The sequence below is a fragment of the Bidens hawaiensis genome, unplaced genomic scaffold, assembly GCF_021521415.1.
Source record: "Bidens hawaiensis isolate Kalapana, Puna unplaced genomic scaffold, B.hawaiensis_p1.1 tig00017348_1, whole genome shotgun sequence".
NCBI lineage: Eukaryota > Viridiplantae > Streptophyta > Magnoliopsida > Asterales > Asteraceae > Bidens > Bidens hawaiensis.
The window spans coordinates 165,540-183,361 of record NW_027492625.1 but is presented as its reverse complement, the minus strand read 5'-3'; the positions used below and the strand labels follow the sequence as shown (position 1 = coordinate 183,361).

Sequence of the window (17,822 nt, the reverse complement as noted above, 5' to 3'; positions counted from 1 at the left end):
ATGATTTTCACCTCATAACCAAACCACACACAAGCAAGTGTACCTATTGTATATGTAGTATATAGGAGCTAGGTATCGATCCATATACATGATTGCTTCTAATACTAAATCTTTGCTAATGTCTATCTGGATAAAATCATAAGTTGGTTGGTTTTAACAAAAAAATATCATGCAAAATATAACAGCTTTGCTAACGAATACAAAAGCAAACGATCAAGGAAGAATATCACTTTAATCTCGAATCTGTTTAGTTTACAAATGACAACTATTATGGATAAAATGACAAGATCATAAAATGCAAGTAACTAGATGTTGGAAATTTTTGGACTAATAATAATTATCAGTATGTGTTAGTGATAAACTAACTATTAACGAGTCTAAAGAGTAGAGATGAATGCGATATCAATACTCTAAAGTGTGTAGTTGAGAACTTGAACATTGGTAAAAAGGAAAAAGGGGTTGTCCCATATTGGTAGAACGCTTGAGAGTTGCCTTAGTATTTTTGTGTGGTTCGACCGGGTCATGTAACAAGTGTCGTCGTGTGGCAGCACCATGTGTGTGAGCGTGACAAGTGTCGGTAACGGAGGTGAGTCACCAGCCACATGTCCTCCTCTGGTGATGAGTTACTACGTGCCGCCATATGTCATGTGTAAAGGTGAGTCAACATGTTAAGTGTCATCTCCTGGTGGTCAGCGCACCACATGCCGCCATGTGTCATGGTGACTCATCACAAAACCCAATATATAGAAAGGTCGGGTGAGCAGTTTTGACACGCCGACAAACCAGATCACTCACGACCCGCATGCACACACGACCTAACCAGCTCGTTACCATGCACATGAAACCAAATGGCTCCCTGCCGATGATTTATACGTGTTCTCAAATCCAACTCTCTCTCTCTCTCTCTATGGATCCCGATCTCTCGTTACGAATAGTTTGGGTGCTAGGATAATTTCGACAGTACATACTGCTTCGGCTGTTGCAGACTGGCTCGTGGAGGTAGCCCGAAATATGTTTTAAAAATCTGAACAGAAATCCTCAACTACGACCGGGAATCCAGTTTGTTAAGTCTTGCAGCTAGGATAAGAGGACACGACTTTTGTTTGGCCAGTGTTTTTTAATGTTGTGTTGCATGCTTATCATAATACCATTCTAAGTCAAAATATATTTTAGAAAAGAAAACATTCAAGAATATTTGAAATTTGAAAACAAAGGTCCAAATGTGATCATGTGGGTCCAGTAAACAATTACGACTCTCTCAATGAATAAAGTACCTTACAATTTAATGATTCAATAATTCATCACTCATTGTACACCAAAATACCATTTATTTATGTAATTTAAGAAGACAACTTAATAACTGAAAGGTTATTAATGTAATTTAAATATTGGCAAATAATTTATTCAATTTATTCATTGTTTTGCTAAAAACATTTCACAGTCAAATGTATACATAATTATCAGTACTTTATAAAAAAAAGAAATTAACTTCAGATGCAAATGTACTAGCAAAGTGCCAACATATGCTTTATCTGCCATAAAAGTAATATCCACTTTAAAAAGAAAAATCCATCTATTGGCGTAAATTATTCGAGTCTGGTACGCCGTCTTAAAACTGATTTACAAAAAACATCAATATGATCGGCTATCTAGCTTCAAAGCACGAAAACACGGGTTTTCAAAGGTACAATTATGGTTGAAAAACAGGTTTCAAAATTACAGCCATGGTTAAGTTGGTGAACCATTGTCACTGAACCAGTAACCTACATCTCAACACGGTCCCAATCAATTGGTTCGTCTTTTAAGTCATATTCTGATAGCTGGAGCCTGTTACGACCCAACTTCCCCATCACCGAAAGACCTGAAGACAATGTACACGCGATTATGTGATTTTAAATAATAATTAGATAAGTTAATAAAATATCAAACTGGGGTTACTTTAAACAGAAGGCCTCAGTGGGTAAAACATCTGCCTTTAGTAGGGCTGTAAACGAGTTAACGAGCCGAGCTTGTTTATTTTAATGAGCAGAAAAGCTCTAGCCAGCCTGAGGCTCGTCGAGCGGGATCCTTAAAATCTTTTTACACATTGATTTAATTAAATAATAATTTTTAACGTACACAATGCTTTTTATGTTAATAATTCGATACCGGCATCCGCTAGAGCAACTGAATGAGAAACCTCAAAATAAACAAAGTTGTGATATGCCCAAAAGGTATCGAAACATGTCCGGTTCGTTGTTTTCTTGATTACTAACTTGAAAAAAATATTAATGATTTTTTTCTTTCATAAAGTAACTAAAATTATTATTTAAAAATGTAATCAATTTAAAAAAATAATAATAAAAAAAGAATAAAAAAAAAATAGATAATATATTAACTTGGGTTTTAATTTAAACAAGCTCAACGAGCCATTTAACGAGCTAACCCTGGCTCGGCTCATTTACAAACCGAGCCAGCTTGGCTACGCTCGTTTAAAAACAAGCTTTTTTCGAGCGAGCCACAAGGTTTTTAAATAAACCTTATATGAGTGTAATTTTACTGGGTTCGTTTGCTTGTTACAAATTAATAAAATAAAACATACAATAACCAACATACCTTCGACTACTTTATAAAGAGCAGACCACCATCTATCCTTGGGAACGTGGGCCCGTTCAAGTGACTCTTCAATATCTTTATCATGTTCACCTTTCAAAACACCCTGAAGAGTAAAAACTGCATCTTTTGTTTTCTTCAGGATATTATTATCATCTTCGGTTTCAATCTGCGTGAGGTCGTTTTGAGATGAACTGAGGCTGGAAGCAAGCGCAAACCGAGCAGCAGCTGCCCACCGTGTGGAGGCCAGCCACTTCTTCTGGCCATCTATTGCCACCTTCTCCGCCTTCTCTCCTTCTGCCCCGAATGCTAAGTTTCTCAGATACTGTGCATTTGCAGCCCCTGTACTTTGAACCATTTTAGAGAAAGCAGTTTGTTCGTCTTGCAGAAGTTTGACCGGGGCATCATACTCAACAACCTAGGATAACAAACAAACAAACATGCATACTCAACATTCTAGGCTTTATAGTCACATCTAACATTTTAGTTATATAGATAAAAAGGGAAAATACTGATTTGATGAATGCTTATATACCTGACCAGCATCGAGCAGAAGAATACGGTCACAATCAATAATCGTATTAAGACGGTGAGCAATAATAATCATAGTACACGACTTGAATTCTTCACGGATGGTCTTTTGGATAAGTGCATCTGTTCTAACATCAACAGCAGCAGTTGCTTCATCAAGAACAAGAATCTTTGATCTCCTTAACAACGCACGCGAAAGACTTAACAACTGCCGTTGTCCAACACTGAAATTCTCTCCAGCCTCTGACACCTTTAACACAACAAAAACAAAATTATGATAAAGTTAAATAAAACAGCTTCATCATCATCATCATCATCATCATCATCATCATCATCATCATCATCGTACTCAGTATATCCCACCAATAGCAAAGCTATAGTAGGGTCTGAGGAGGGTAAGATGTAGACAGCCTTACCTCTACCCCATAAGGATAGAGAGGCTGCTTCCGGTGAGACCCCTGGCTCGATAGTAGTTTTGCATCAAGCCTTGGACATAAGGCACATAGCACTCAATCATCGGGACACCGGCTGATCGGTGCATGTACCCTTGTCTTTCGGCTATCAACGCCACTACATGATGCCTGATTAACCGTCCGTCACTTTTAACGTTATTTTCACGAGATTAGTAAAATAACGTCAAAATTAGTGCAATTTCACTTTTGCCCACCCGAGGGTTAAATAAAACAGCTTGCTTAAAGTAAATGCAAGAAATGGGAAATAAACGTGTACCTCAGCATCTAAACCCAACGGATTCCTCCTAATAACCTCCTTAAGATGGGCCCGCTCCAAAGATTCCCAAAGATCCGGATCATTGTGCTCGTTGAACGGATCGAGGTTAAATCTCACAGTCCCTATAATAAACAATTATATTAAGTCAAGAAGAAAAACTAAAAATTCAGGGTACAGGTAAAGATAACCCAAATTAGTTATAACAAGAAATACAATACTTTCTTTTTCGATAAATTATCCTAATTTACTTTTTTTGTCCACTAGAAATCATTACTTGAATGAAATTTCCAATAATCTGGTATCTACTTTCCATTCAGTTCTAATACTATAAATTTTTATAATCATGTTCCACACGCTAAAATTTGTGGAAAGTGTTTCGGGTTAAGTGGTTAACCCGAATTGATACAAAATAACCGTTTTAACCTGGACCACCTTATCCTTCCCAATAGGCGGAAAATGAACCAGACTTTCAATGCTCCGTTTATGTTCGTTTATTTAGTAAACAAACAAACATGAACAATATTTTTAATCAGTTAGTTAAACGAATGGACATAAACACATGCCACACTCGTTCATTCATGTTTTGTTTCGTTCATTTGTTTACGTTCAATCTTGTTTGTTAGTTTTTTGCTTGTTTATACATTCATCAACTATTTTTAGCTTTGTGAAATTAAAGTATCGCTCAATACAACTTAGACTAATTTTTTAGGCCTAGCACATTAATGTTCACATTTACTTTTAATTGGTGTTTGCTGAGTTATGTTCATTTATATTTGCATGTCTGATCGTTTATAATCGTTTGTGTTTGTTTACATTTGTGAACCATTCATCTATACTTTTAGTGAACGGACATGAACAAGAAAACTCGTTCAATTAACCGTTCATGTTCGACTGTTTGTTTGGTTTAAAGTTAAACAAACGAACACAAAAACGCCCCTTTTGTGTTCGTTCAGTTCATTTACTATATTAGCAGATTCGAAGTACCTGAGAAGAGAACAGGTGCTTGAGGTATGATACCAAGAACCTTGCGGAGATCGGTCAACCCAAACTTTGCAATATCACAATTATCAATAATAATCTTTCCTCTTTCCAGTTCCACAATCCTAAACAAAGCATTAAGCATGCTCGACTTCCCGGCTCCGGTTCTTCCCACTATTCCAATCTTATCACTCGGAGGAATAAAAAAAGTCAAGCCATGCAACACAGGAGGAAGTTCGGGCCTATACCGCAAAACAACATCTTCAAACTTTATAGAACCCGATGAAGGCCAGCCAGGTGGCGGTCGGCTATCTTCAATTACAGGTGGAGCCTCTGAAGGCAATTCAATATAAGTCCCGACACGTTCAACCGCATTCAAACTGTTTTCAGCTAAACTTGCCAGTCGAAGGACAGCTGTCAGTAAACTTGTGATGTTTAATGCATAACTTAGAAGTAAACCCATGGTGGATGCAAATGCTTCTTGGTTTCTTGCTTTGCCATTTTGCATAACTGCAAAAGTGGCGGTTAGCCAGATCATGAGACCGCCAACGGTTTCTAATCTGATTGCGAGCCAGCGGTTTGCACTCATGTTGACTAACGTGAACCGGATGTTATTGTCCATGGAGTTTCCGTTAATCTTGGCCATTCTATCGTAGGCTTTATATGCACGGATGGTGGATAGACCATTTAGTGCTTCCCCAAATTGTGCATACACAGGGGATCTTGTGATGGAATCCATTCGTTTTACTTCACGGGCCGTGCTCTGAAGAAACCAAAAGTCGACAAAATACATATTAAAAATATACCGGAAGAAATGGGTCGATTTGGGTTGTATTTTATCTCTTCGATAAAATAAATATTAAAAAGTTATTGGAAGAAATGGCTCGATTTGGGTTGTACTTTATCTCTATAAAGTCAAATATGCCAAATCAAAAAATTTACTTAAAAAGGAAACGGGCCAAATGGGTGGATCTAGGGGTGTTGGTTCTGGACTCAAACCAAAGCAAAAACCAAATTTCAGTTTTTAAGATTTTAAAAAATCGTTCGGTTTGGTTCTACCATTTGGGCTTGAAAGTTTTTGGTCGAATAATAATTAGCCCAAAATAAAGAATTGGAACCTAAACTTTGGGCCTAAACCTTTTGTTAATTAATAATTAATTAATTATAAATATACTTGGGCTGCACTATATATTAAATTCTTGTAAATTACTTAAAAAATAAAAACACAAAATGAAAATCCACAATTCGGTTTTTGTGGTTTTATTTACATGCAAAAAAACCCGAAAGTTTGTTTTATATGAAAACCAAAAACCAAACCGTCGGTTTTTGTCTCGGTTTGGTGTTTTCGGTTTCATGCACCCTTGTGGATCACAACTTACCTAAAGTGTATTTTTAATGCATACAACCTCCTAAGCTAGAGGTGCACGAATCGGGTTTTTGGCCCAAACCGGTTTGGGTTGGGTTTTTGGCCCAAACTGGTTTTAAGCGGTTCGGTCAGTTCAGATCGAGCATATACATGTAAAACTTACATACCTGATAATACAGATAAGCTGCATAGAACAGCAACAGAAGTGGCAAGATAGCCCAAAGAGACATGGTGCTCAATAACCCTATGAGAACAAAGGTTGACAAAAGTTGTGAAACTTGGCCCAAAAACATGTTCACAAACGGGGCAACATTTCGATCTATATCACCAAGATCTTTTGCAAATCTGTTAATAATCCGTCCAAGTGGGTTGGTGTGGAAAAAGACCATAGGTGCCCTCAAAATGGAGTTAAGCATAGCATTGTGCAACTTTCTAGCTGCATAAAGACTTGACATGATTAACCAATAAGAATTCCCCAATGTCACCATAACCTGAAAACCAAATTGTAAATACATAAGCTTTGGATAATGTGAATTAAGTAATAACCATGTTAGAAGCTAATAGTAAAACGGATTAGACACATACTTGACCAAGTGATAGAAGTGCATAGATAATATTATAAAACAAGGGGCTGTGTGTCTTTGGCGTGCTTTCATCTGTCCAAATACTTAACCATGTGCTACTCAATATTCTCAAAGTTTCAGTTGCGGTATAGCACCCGAATAGTATACCCACAACCCACCAACCTCCTAATGCATCTTTATACCTGAAATAAGATAAAAGACAAAAAAAAACAAAATAAGTAATTTCTACTTTTCATCCAAATCTAAAATTAGGCGTGTGTTGTGTACGGATCGATTTTGGGTTAAAACCGAACAAAAAACCAAAAATTTGGTTTTTGAAGACAGTTTGGTTTCAATTTTTTCGGATTTCAGCTTGGATACAGTTCAGTTTCGGTTTACCATTTGGGCTTGAAATTTTTGGAGAAAAACAAATTGGCCCAAAATGATGATTTTAGGCCTAAAATTTTGGGACTTAAGTGTTTTTGTTATTTATTAATTAATAAATTATTATACAATTGGGCTAGAATATTTGGGTGACACCATTTATTAATATCTTATAATGACTTACATATTACTTAGAATTCAAAATTAAACATGAAAATCCGTCAATTCGGTTCGTTTTTTTCGGTCTTTATTACATGAAAAACCGGAAGTTCAGTTACGAATAAATTAAACTAAACCATCGGTTTTTGTTTGAGTTTGGTTATTTTGGTTCGTTTTTTTCAGTTTCATGCACACCAACAAAAAAATAAAAATAGTCGAGATTTACACTATCTTACCTCTTCAAAACATTGAAGCTCACAACACCTGTTTCCCTTTCCTCTTGTTTGATAAGAACTGATTTGGTTTCTTTTTTCTTCTTCTCAGAATCTTTAACTAACTCACCATTAGCAACAGGTTTTGATGTCTTTGAATCAGAATCTCCTACTTCTTGTTCTTCTTCCACATATTCTTCCATTTTGCCCGCATTCTCCATTAACCTCTGAAAAAGTACACCGTTCTGTGAGAGTTCCTCATATGATCCCTCCTCTTTCACCATGCCTTCATGGACCAACATGATCCTATCTACTTGTGAAAGAAAATGTAACTGATTTGTAACTAGAACTCGTGTCTTTCCTTTTAATTCTTCTTTGATACATTTCTCAAAAACCTGGTAGTTACATGTACCATAAGCATAAAGAGAAGTTAATCATATGATCAAGTGATTAAAGGTAGCAGTAATTACATAATTTTACCTGTCTGCCCACGTGAGCATCGAGAGCACTTAAAGGATCATCAAACACATATACATCTGAGTTGGAGTATACAGCTCTAGCCATTGAAACTCTTTGCTTTTGTCCTCCACTAATATTCACCCCTCTTTCACCAATCTCAGTAAGATCACCGCCCTAATAAATATTTAATTTTAGACAAAAGATAAAGTGAAACAAACTTGAACTTTGATGAAACACAGTGATACTTACAGGAAGCACTTCTAAGTCATGGTGCAAGGCTGTTACATCTAGTGTCTTCTCGTACTTATCACGTTCAAATGGGGATCCAAACAATATGTTGTTACGTACCTGGAAAATAAATGTAAGTATCAACCCGTTAAACCTAACTAGCACTTACATATTCATTATTGATGATTATAACCGTAGTATTATACTGGAATATGAACTTATTGATTTGGGTTTTTTTTTCTGTTACTAGCAAGCCATTTTTTAATTTAAAAAAAGTAGCTAAAAGGGAAACGGGTTGAAAGTTGAACAAAGTGTACGCATTTCGAATGCATACAAACTACTACATTGTATTATTTTTTTTTCAAAATATTAGATTACTATTGCAACCATATATAATGCACAAATGTTTTATATAACATGGACAAGAGGACTTTAACTCAACCGTCCCCCAATGTGTTTCACCCTGTATACAAAAGGCTCGGGATTTGACCCAAACCCTTTTGACCCGCCTTTAGACGAACCATTCGTAACTGTTCAGCGGGAAGTTCATTTATGTTTGCTTATTTAATAATGAAAAAAACAAACAAACATAAACATATTTTTTGTTCATTTAGTTAATGAACAAATGTTTCATTTGTTCATTTATGTTTGTTAACAATCATTATCCGTTTACATTCATTTGTGTTCGTTTGTTTGCATATTCAACAATATTTTAAGGTTGTTTTATCGAATTAAAATATCACCAATTACAATTTAGTCTGATTTTATTTATTTTTTAGGTCCAAGATATTGATGTTGGTTTGTCCATGTTAAGTTATATTTGTTCGTGTATGTTAAGTTATACTCGTTTACGTGGTTAATTGTTCATTTATAATATTAAAAAACGAACACGAACAAGAAACTCCGTTCATTAACTGTTTGTTCGATCATTTGTTCGGTTAAAGTTAAACGAACGGAGACAAAAATGCCTAGTCCGTGTTCGTTAGGCCTACCCGTTACCCAACATTGACTATTTTGCAGTGTCTAAATTCAAAAAAGATATAAAAGTTAACAAAAGTCATCACATACCGTTGCATTGAAAATCCACGAGACTTGTGGGACGTAAGCAACCGTTCCTCTAATAACAACATGTGCATCACTAACGGGAGGAAGTTCCCCAAGCATAGCAGATACAAGTGATGTCTTTCCCTCCCCAGTACTTCCAACAATTGCCACTAGACTACCCGTTTGTATATCTAAGTTTATGTTTGACAATGTAGGTCTTTCCGACTGCAACAAGTAAATGAAAAGTAAATACACGCTCTATAGGCCTGTAAATGAACTGAACATTCAGTGAATCGTTCAAAGGGAAGTCCATATATTTAATAAATGAGCGAACATGAACAAGAATTTCTGTTTATTTAGTTAAATGAATGAGCATGAACACATGTGTCGTTCGTTCATTTACGCTCGTTTATTATTTTTTAGGTCCAACAGATTGATGTCATGTTTACTTTTAATCGGTGTCTCGGTATTGTTTTGTTTATCTATGTTCAGTTATGTGATTATATTCGTTCGTTAACCATTCGTTTATCCTCTTGACAAACGAACGTGAAGGAACACGAACACACTCACTTTTTTAACGAACAAACACAACAAAATAAAAAAAGCAGTTCTATAAATTGTAGGTGGCCTGTCGTTTGTTAAACGAACAAACACGAAAACGCCCAGTTTGTGTTCGTTCAGTTCTTTTACAAGCGGAATGCTCTAAATTGTGACACTTTAAAAAGTAAAGACAAGACCTTTGAATCCCATGAAAAGGATCCATTTTTAATCGAGATAGCAGGAACCCCTGGTTCTAGAGGTGGGTTTGGAAGAAGAATTCTCTCATCAGCTAGAAGTAGGTCTTCCAAACGTTTCAATGACACGTTGGCATTTACAACCTGCAAATAAAGTTATTTAAATATTAAAACTTGAAATGAATAAAAAAGTAATAATAATAATTGATTAACTAATTGTACAAAACCTGAGTAATCATATTTGGAAGCATGAAGAGTGGAAAACGCAGGACTGCAAACAAAGAAAGTGATGTGAAGGCTCTGGCGGGTGTCAACTCTCCTCCAAGTAATGTAAACAACCCAAATGAAACCACAATGACCACCACCGGTATACTATTTAATATAAATGTATTCAACTGCAATAATACAATAATTAACAATAACTCGGATCATAATATCACGTAGAAATATTTAATGTACATGATATTTGTTCGCTAACATACCGCTCCTAACATCTGTACTTTTCGAAACCATGATAACTCTTCAGTTCTCACACTTTGAACCTTTTTTTGGAAACTATCCTCCCACGCATAGCATCTGAAACATAAATTAGATCGAACCGATATAATTTAGTTTTTCAAATTGTTTTCATTAACAAAGATGGTATTGTAAAGGAAAAATTAAAAAAAATTAAGAGGAAAGAGACTTGAGCCTGTAAACGAACTGAGGGAACATAAACAGAGCATGTTTGTCTCCGTTTATTTAACTTTAAGCAAACAACAATTAAACATATGGGGTCTTCTTGTTAGTGTACCTTCGTTAAGAAAATGAACGTGTTCGTTTATGTCCATTTGTTACAGTATAAATGAACGAACATAACTGAGCTATATTAGAACTATAGTTAATTGTAATGTGGCTGAAAAGTTTAAATGGAAACATTAATGACAGTAAACTAACATAAATGAATGTAAATCAACAAGATTAAATAAATGAAAGTTCACGAACATAAATGGAAAAACGAGAAATGTATTCATGTTCGTTCGTTTGACTAAATGAACAAAAAAATTGGTTTGTATTCGTTCGTTTCTTAAAAAAAGCGAACTTGTCGACGAACGATTCATGATCAATTTACAGAACATTCAGTTCATTTACAAGCTCTGCGTGAGTTCGTGTGTGTGTGTGTGTGTGTGTGTGTGAGAGAGAGAGAGAGAGAGAGAGAGACTTGACAGTGTCCATGGCAGCTAAGATTTCATTCATGAGACCAATTCTCTTGTCAGTTCGCTGAAGTCCTTCTTTAGACATTCTTTGCATATTGCTGATAACCAAGGTCTGTTTCCAAATTATAAACGTGTTTAAAATAAACGTTACATTTATATTATAATGAATGCATGTGTGAATATCTTTGTACCTGTATGGGGAACATGAGAACTAGCAATAACGCACCAAGGATTGAAGCGACACCCAGTTGTTGGTAGAGAAGAACCAAAGCGATAATGATACGGAAAGGGGCAGACCACAAAGTGTGAAGTGACTGGGATACTTGCTGTTGAAAACACGATAAAAATAGTATTCTTCATAAACTAATTAAAATCAATACCCTTACACTCAATGAACCCTTTTATTACAGATATGTTTTATCTCTGATTGGTCAAACTGGTAAAGTAACAAAATTAGCTTAAAAGGAAACATTAATGGCTCGAAATTCACACAAAGTGTATTTCTAATGCACAAAACCTCCTAAATCTTTTGTAATTCAAAATATCATAATAGTTTGTTTAATCATATTGGCACACTAATTGTTTATGAACACAAACTTTAAATGTTGGACAAAAAGTGTGTATATGTCTCGAAATATACGACTCAATAGGACACAAATGCTACTGAAACATGCCTGGAGGGATTCAGAATCAGTTGTCATCAAGTTGGTAATCTTCCCAGATGCAATCTTTCTGCGACTCTCATTAGTTAGCCTTAGTGTCTTCCGGAAAACTGCTGCAATCTTGAAAGAAATCACAGGTTCAAACACAAAAGCAAGAAAGATAGCATTTATAAATAAATGATAACAGAAGAAGGGTATGTAAGAATTAAAATGCAACACCTTCCCAAATAAATATTTTACGTGCCAATTTCCCAAAACATTTCAAAAGAAACAAGCAGTTATTGCACATGATAAGAGTGAAGTTGTTACCAGAGTAGAACGAAGGCGGTATCCCACACGCATCACATTCTGAAAATATTGCGCTTCACAGAGCACACCAAGTACCTAAATTGATAACCAGTATAAGTGTATAACTATCTTTAAAATTAAGTTAAAATGATGTAGTGGAAACAGAAGATACATTTCCTTAATTATACAAAAGAAGCATACAGAACTTCTAATTAGAAAAGGATGACAATACTACTATATAAAGAAAGTTATAGAACTTGTACCACTCCAACAAAAATTAAGAATGCATAGATGTAACCAATCTGAGCTGGAGCACGTTCTTGCATAGCCTGAAAAGTATAAACAGTTAGAACAGAAAGTAGTGGAGCTAGTTAAAGATATGAAATGAAATTACAGCAGCTAATAATTCAGATACAGAGATTCAAAAAGACCTAACTCACCAATTTACAGCAGATAATAATTTAGATACAGAAATTCAAAAAAACAAGCTATATAACTCACCAATAACAGCTGGTTCAAAATCAGTGGCCCGACAAATTGAGAAAGATCATTGCCAATCTACAAATAAAAACACCGCATTTAAGTTCGTTGTATTACATTCACAAAACCAAAGAAGAACCATTATTATTTTTATCATATCTAATGTTCATTGCTCAGTTCAATGACAAGGACTCGCATGACACATTGAGTTCAAAAGACGTCCATATTGCACAATGTGCAACTCATCAGAGAGCCAAAATTCATGACATTCATCAAATTTTTATATTCATAGATTTATTTTATTAAGTCAATAATAAATCATCATCATCATCATCGTACTCAGTAAATCCCACCAATAGCAAAGCTATGGTAGGGTCTGAGGAGGGTAAGATGTAGACAGCCTTACCTCTACCCTTTAGGAATAGAGAGGCTGCTTCCGGTGAAACCCCCGGCTCGATAGTAGTTTTGCATCAAGCCTTGGACATAAGGCACATAACACTCAACCATTGGGACACCGGCCGATTGGTGCATGCACCCTTGTCTTTCGGCTATCAACGCTACCACATGATGCATGATTAACCTTCCGCCACTTTTAAAGTTATGTTCACGAGATTAGTAAAATAACGTCAAAATTAGTGCAATTTCACTTTTGCCCACCCGAGAGTTCACACATATATACATTATATGCGCGCACCGCAAGCAGGGCGTACGTCAATAATAAAGATGTTTCTATATGCATTAAAAACATGCGAGATTCAAGACAATGAAAATATTCATAGGATACCTTCCAAAAGCCTCCCCACCAAAACCTGTAATCAAACAAACATGAAAAATTCAAACTTTCTCAAACTTATCCAAAAAAATATGTAGTGGCCAACAAAACTTTGTAGCAAAATGTTATTATACAAACCTTCCTCCAAGACTACGATGTAAAGCCCTTAAAAGCCATGGCTTAGGTTTACGAAGCTCTTCTGCCCAATATATTTGGAATCTGAAGGGAAAATATGTAAATTCATCATTAAGAATAAAAAATAGCATCGGTTAAAAAAATGTAAGTAGAAACAATAGCATACCTGCTGTTTAGTGTTTCTGTCTGGTCCCATGTGTCCAGTTTCCATATATCTTTTTCTGTAAGAGGTCTTTTGTATCCCAAAAGCATGAGTGGATCCATCCAAGAGAAGAAGATACCTAAAAAGAAACATGAAAATATATCATAAATAGATGCACTACAGCATGTCATTAAAAGGTTAAATAAATGGTTTTAGTACACAAATTTTTAACTAGTAAACTTACTAGAAATAATGTTGGTATGCCTCTCTGGACAAATTTGCTCCCTATCAGCAAGTTCTTCATATTCAACATCATCCAAAGACTCGGCCCGTATAGGGGTATAACCCGGATAAGGATCCAAATTAGGAAGATAGACAAGCAAGCATAGTCCAAACAGAACCTACATAAAAGAATATATTAAATATATGAGCTCTTGATAAACAAGTTTACAATCCAAACATCCTACAATCATGTTGCATTCCATTATCGATATTGAAAATCAAAATAGACTTAGAATACGTAGGAATTAAGTTATAAGAGTGACACTCTTGATGCTTTTTTAGGGTAATGATATTATGATGATTTGAAATGCACGTAATCGTGCTGCAACCAAAGAGTTTTTACGCCATTATTGAAGGTTATAAATAAAATTTGAAGTTAATAATAGTTTGAAATAAAATATAGAATGTTGGACACGTATCTCATAAAACTCAAATCTTTATGATGGAACCTCCACTTTATTTTCATAAGAAAATTATTAATCAATGTTATAAAACTTGCTTTTGTAACTGGTGTTTTAATTAGTGTGATTGTTTAAAACCAAAGGACAATACAATAAGTTCAAAATTACATCAACTAAAGTGACAAAACAAAAAAAAAACTATACGATAGTAAGAACATCTAACCTGTATGGCAACCTCACTGACAAAGAGATACAGAGCATCTCTGCAAAGAACAAGTTCAATCATAAACTGATGAGTTCACTATATAGCTCTTTGTTCTATTTGCAAGAAACTTCACGTGATATAGTACATAAAACAAACCTAGAGTAATGTTTGCTCACAGAAAGCACAAGATTGAACAACACTGCATCTCCAAGCAAAGCATAAACAACGCTGAACCTCACAAACCAACGGACTTCATAAACATAGACCATTGTCTCAAGACCGATCATGATCAACATACAGCACCAGGTAAAAGCCTTAATTAGTAAGGTAACAATCTGCAATGATAGATGAAAACAGAAATTTATAAGTCAAATTTGCATGAAATTGAAAAACAAAAATGCATACAAAAAGAAACAAACCTCATATGGAGCAAGACCAGTCTCTCCATCAACATTGAAAGCTGAAACGCCCATTATCAATCTAAACAAAGGCTCAGCAGTACAGTAAAAAGCCAACAACCCGAGCCAATAATTGTAGAGATTTGACCTTAGTTTGAACCTTTGCACCTTCATATTCTTCTTTGTAACCCATATCCTGTATATGCAAGCTCCCAAAAGAACCAAATGGGAAATACCAGTAACCAAAGAATCTGTTGCACAGGGTGTGTACGGCCCGAATTCATTTTCAATTGCTGTTGCCCACACACTATTTTCCACTGGTCGACAGTATGAATCTAAGGGCTTAAAACCCATCTTCCTCTGCTTAAGATGAACCAACTGCCTCTAAATTGTCAGTTCATCTTTTGTCTTTTTCCCCCTCCCTGAAAATCAAACATCATAAACCGCTCAGATTCTTAAGTCCAAAGTTTTAGGTCATCACATTTATGGGAACTCCAATTGCATGTTTGTAAAGATATATAGAACTACAACAATAATCAGTTTAGAGTGTTTAGCAATAACCAATTATGATTGTACTTTTCTAGTCATCTTTGATAAAGATAATTGCAACAGAAGAATCTGCAAGAAACCTGAATATAGAGAGAAAATATGTAACTACCTAAATTAGCTATCCAACTGTGATGCCTCAAATTGGAATAACCGAATAATCATTTCAAAAACCTAAATCCAAACATAACTTTTACATGAGCTGAAATAACCAAACTCATACACTCATATCATGTTTTAAGTTGAATATCACAAAATGAAAAACATGTGAAACCGGTGCTGCAAATTCGCAAACCACTAATAATTTCTATCATGAAAAAAAAAACCAGACTAATCACGTGTTAATAATGCATCCTAACCCTATATTAAAGCCTTGAAGAATCCAATCCAATTAAAACGGGTCTTGAAACAATTAAACACCAAATTAATAAAACTATTACTAATTTATATCTTAATATCATTGTATTCACGTTAAATATAAAAAAAAAACATGTAAATCACGTGTTAATTCATCCTAAGCCTATATTAAACCCTAGCTAGAACAGTCCAGTTCAATTAAAACATCTCTTCAAACACGTGAACAAACACTAAAGCAGTGCAAATCAATAATAATCATGAAGGAAGAAGAGTCATGGCGTTCAATTCACGTGTGAATTCATCCTAACCCTATATTAAGCCCTAAAACAATCCAATTGAATTAAAATCTGTCTTCAAACACGTGAACAAACACTAAAACATTGCAAATCAATAATAATAATAATAATAATAATAATAATAATAATAATAATGAACGAAGAACAGTCATCGCGTTCATTTCACGTGTTAATTCATCCTAACCTTATATTAAACCCTAAAATAAACATATAAATCAAAATTTGTGTTCAAACACGTGAACAAAGACTAAACCGACTCCATTAACCAGTTCAAATCAATAATAATAATAATAATAATAATAATAATAATAATAATAATAGTGATGGCGTTGAATCGGAAGACAGTATAAGTAAGAGTGTTAAGCGTTGGATAAGAACAAGAGAGTGATTAGCGTGGATTTCATGATCATCGAGGATTAATTACCTGCAAAATCGAGATCTGTGGAGTAATAATAATAATAATAATAATAATAATAATAATAATGAGTGACAGACAGCCACAGAAATGAAATAGATGATTAGGTTAAAAGGTGAGAGGAATATATCTAGCGGCGAATATGAATGAATGGACGGATGGAGCTTATAATTAAGTTAGCAGGAAAGTGACAAACCAAAAGGAAGGTTTTAATCCACAGTGGGAATCTTGTTCTTTTTCTTCTTTTCTTTCTGCTCAGGAGTCAACCTGCCATAATAATAATATCATCATCATTTTCATCAATTTCATTCTCACAACATTAATGCTTTCAACTTTAAACTTTAAACACACGTGACATGAAGCTTTCATTTTTTTTTACTCTTATCGTCAAAAAAACACTTTACACTATAGACACACCACTAAAAGGTCATGTGGGGACCATGGGAAGAATAATGCTATGTGATATGGAGAAAATGTTACATTAGGAGAATGGAGTGGTCATCTTGAGGCACTAGGCCATCAGGGTGTCTCGCTCCTTTGTTGACACTGGCCCGGGTGTCTCAGCCCCTAAAAAAGTCATCCGCTCATGAGGTATACTATACATGTTGTTTCTTCCATTCATGTTTCTCTCTCGATCGAGAATTCTCTCTTTACAAATTAACGGCTGAAAGATGGATTAGGGTGATAGATGATCATTTCCGGGGTTAAAAGATAGTTAGGAGCAAAATAATGTGGTGCTGCCGTAGAGGAGAGTGAGTGGTAGAGATAGTTAAGGATGGGATGACCACTCTCACCATCCTTATAGAGGTGACAACATGTCATACCGGTCGTGTAAACTAATTTCGTCAACTTTACACATAGGTAACGTGATTAGTTACATTTTAGTGATTTTACTACATATATAGACATTTTGATCTCATAGTATAAAGCTCGAAAAATATGGTGAAAAAGCATTTGCCTCTTTTATTTTCAATGTTTTTTTTTCTAAGCTCAAATTTCAGAATATTACAACTTATAATGACATGCATATATGAATAAATACTTTTAACTTAGTACATTAGTAAAGATATTTTATTAATTAACATTAGTTGTGATAAAGGACGCTTTACCTAAACATTCAGTTTTAGATAGAGAAACGTAAGAGACATATAATTTACTTCTACATGTTGCATTACAAATGTAATGAAAGAGAGAACGAAAGTGTGATCACTACTATTTATATAAGTGTTTACACGTTATACTATTAATGTATAGCAAAAGATATAACT

The 17,822-nt window shown here is 34.9% G+C and overlaps 1 protein-coding gene across 1 annotated transcript; it reads right to left on the bottom strand.

Moving 5' to 3' along the window:
- Nucleotides 1-1,533: 1,533 nt before the first annotated feature.
- Nucleotides 1,534-16,602, bottom strand: LOC143553661 (ABC transporter C family member 2-like). Its single transcript, XM_077043605.1, has 28 exons — nucleotides 16,564-16,602; nucleotides 14,962-15,362; nucleotides 14,699-14,877; nucleotides 14,561-14,600; nucleotides 13,899-14,055; nucleotides 13,679-13,793; nucleotides 13,516-13,596; nucleotides 13,390-13,414; nucleotides 12,627-12,683; nucleotides 12,389-12,454; nucleotides 12,147-12,221; nucleotides 11,846-11,957; nucleotides 11,367-11,497; nucleotides 11,181-11,287; nucleotides 10,462-10,555; nucleotides 10,207-10,374; nucleotides 9,983-10,123; nucleotides 9,270-9,470; nucleotides 8,223-8,321; nucleotides 7,995-8,147; nucleotides 7,539-7,909; nucleotides 6,782-6,962; nucleotides 6,364-6,687; nucleotides 4,837-5,593; nucleotides 3,853-3,974; nucleotides 3,128-3,373; nucleotides 2,596-3,010; nucleotides 1,534-1,861 (listed from the first exon to the last, which is right to left on the bottom strand). The coding sequence occupies exons 2-28, from the start codon at nucleotides 15,292-15,294 to the stop codon at nucleotides 1,764-1,766; spliced, it is 4,848 nt and encodes a 1,615-aa protein (XP_076899720.1). The 5' UTR covers nucleotides 15,295-15,362; nucleotides 16,564-16,602; the 3' UTR covers nucleotides 1,534-1,763.
- Between the last annotated feature and the right edge of the window lie 1,220 nt (nucleotides 16,603-17,822).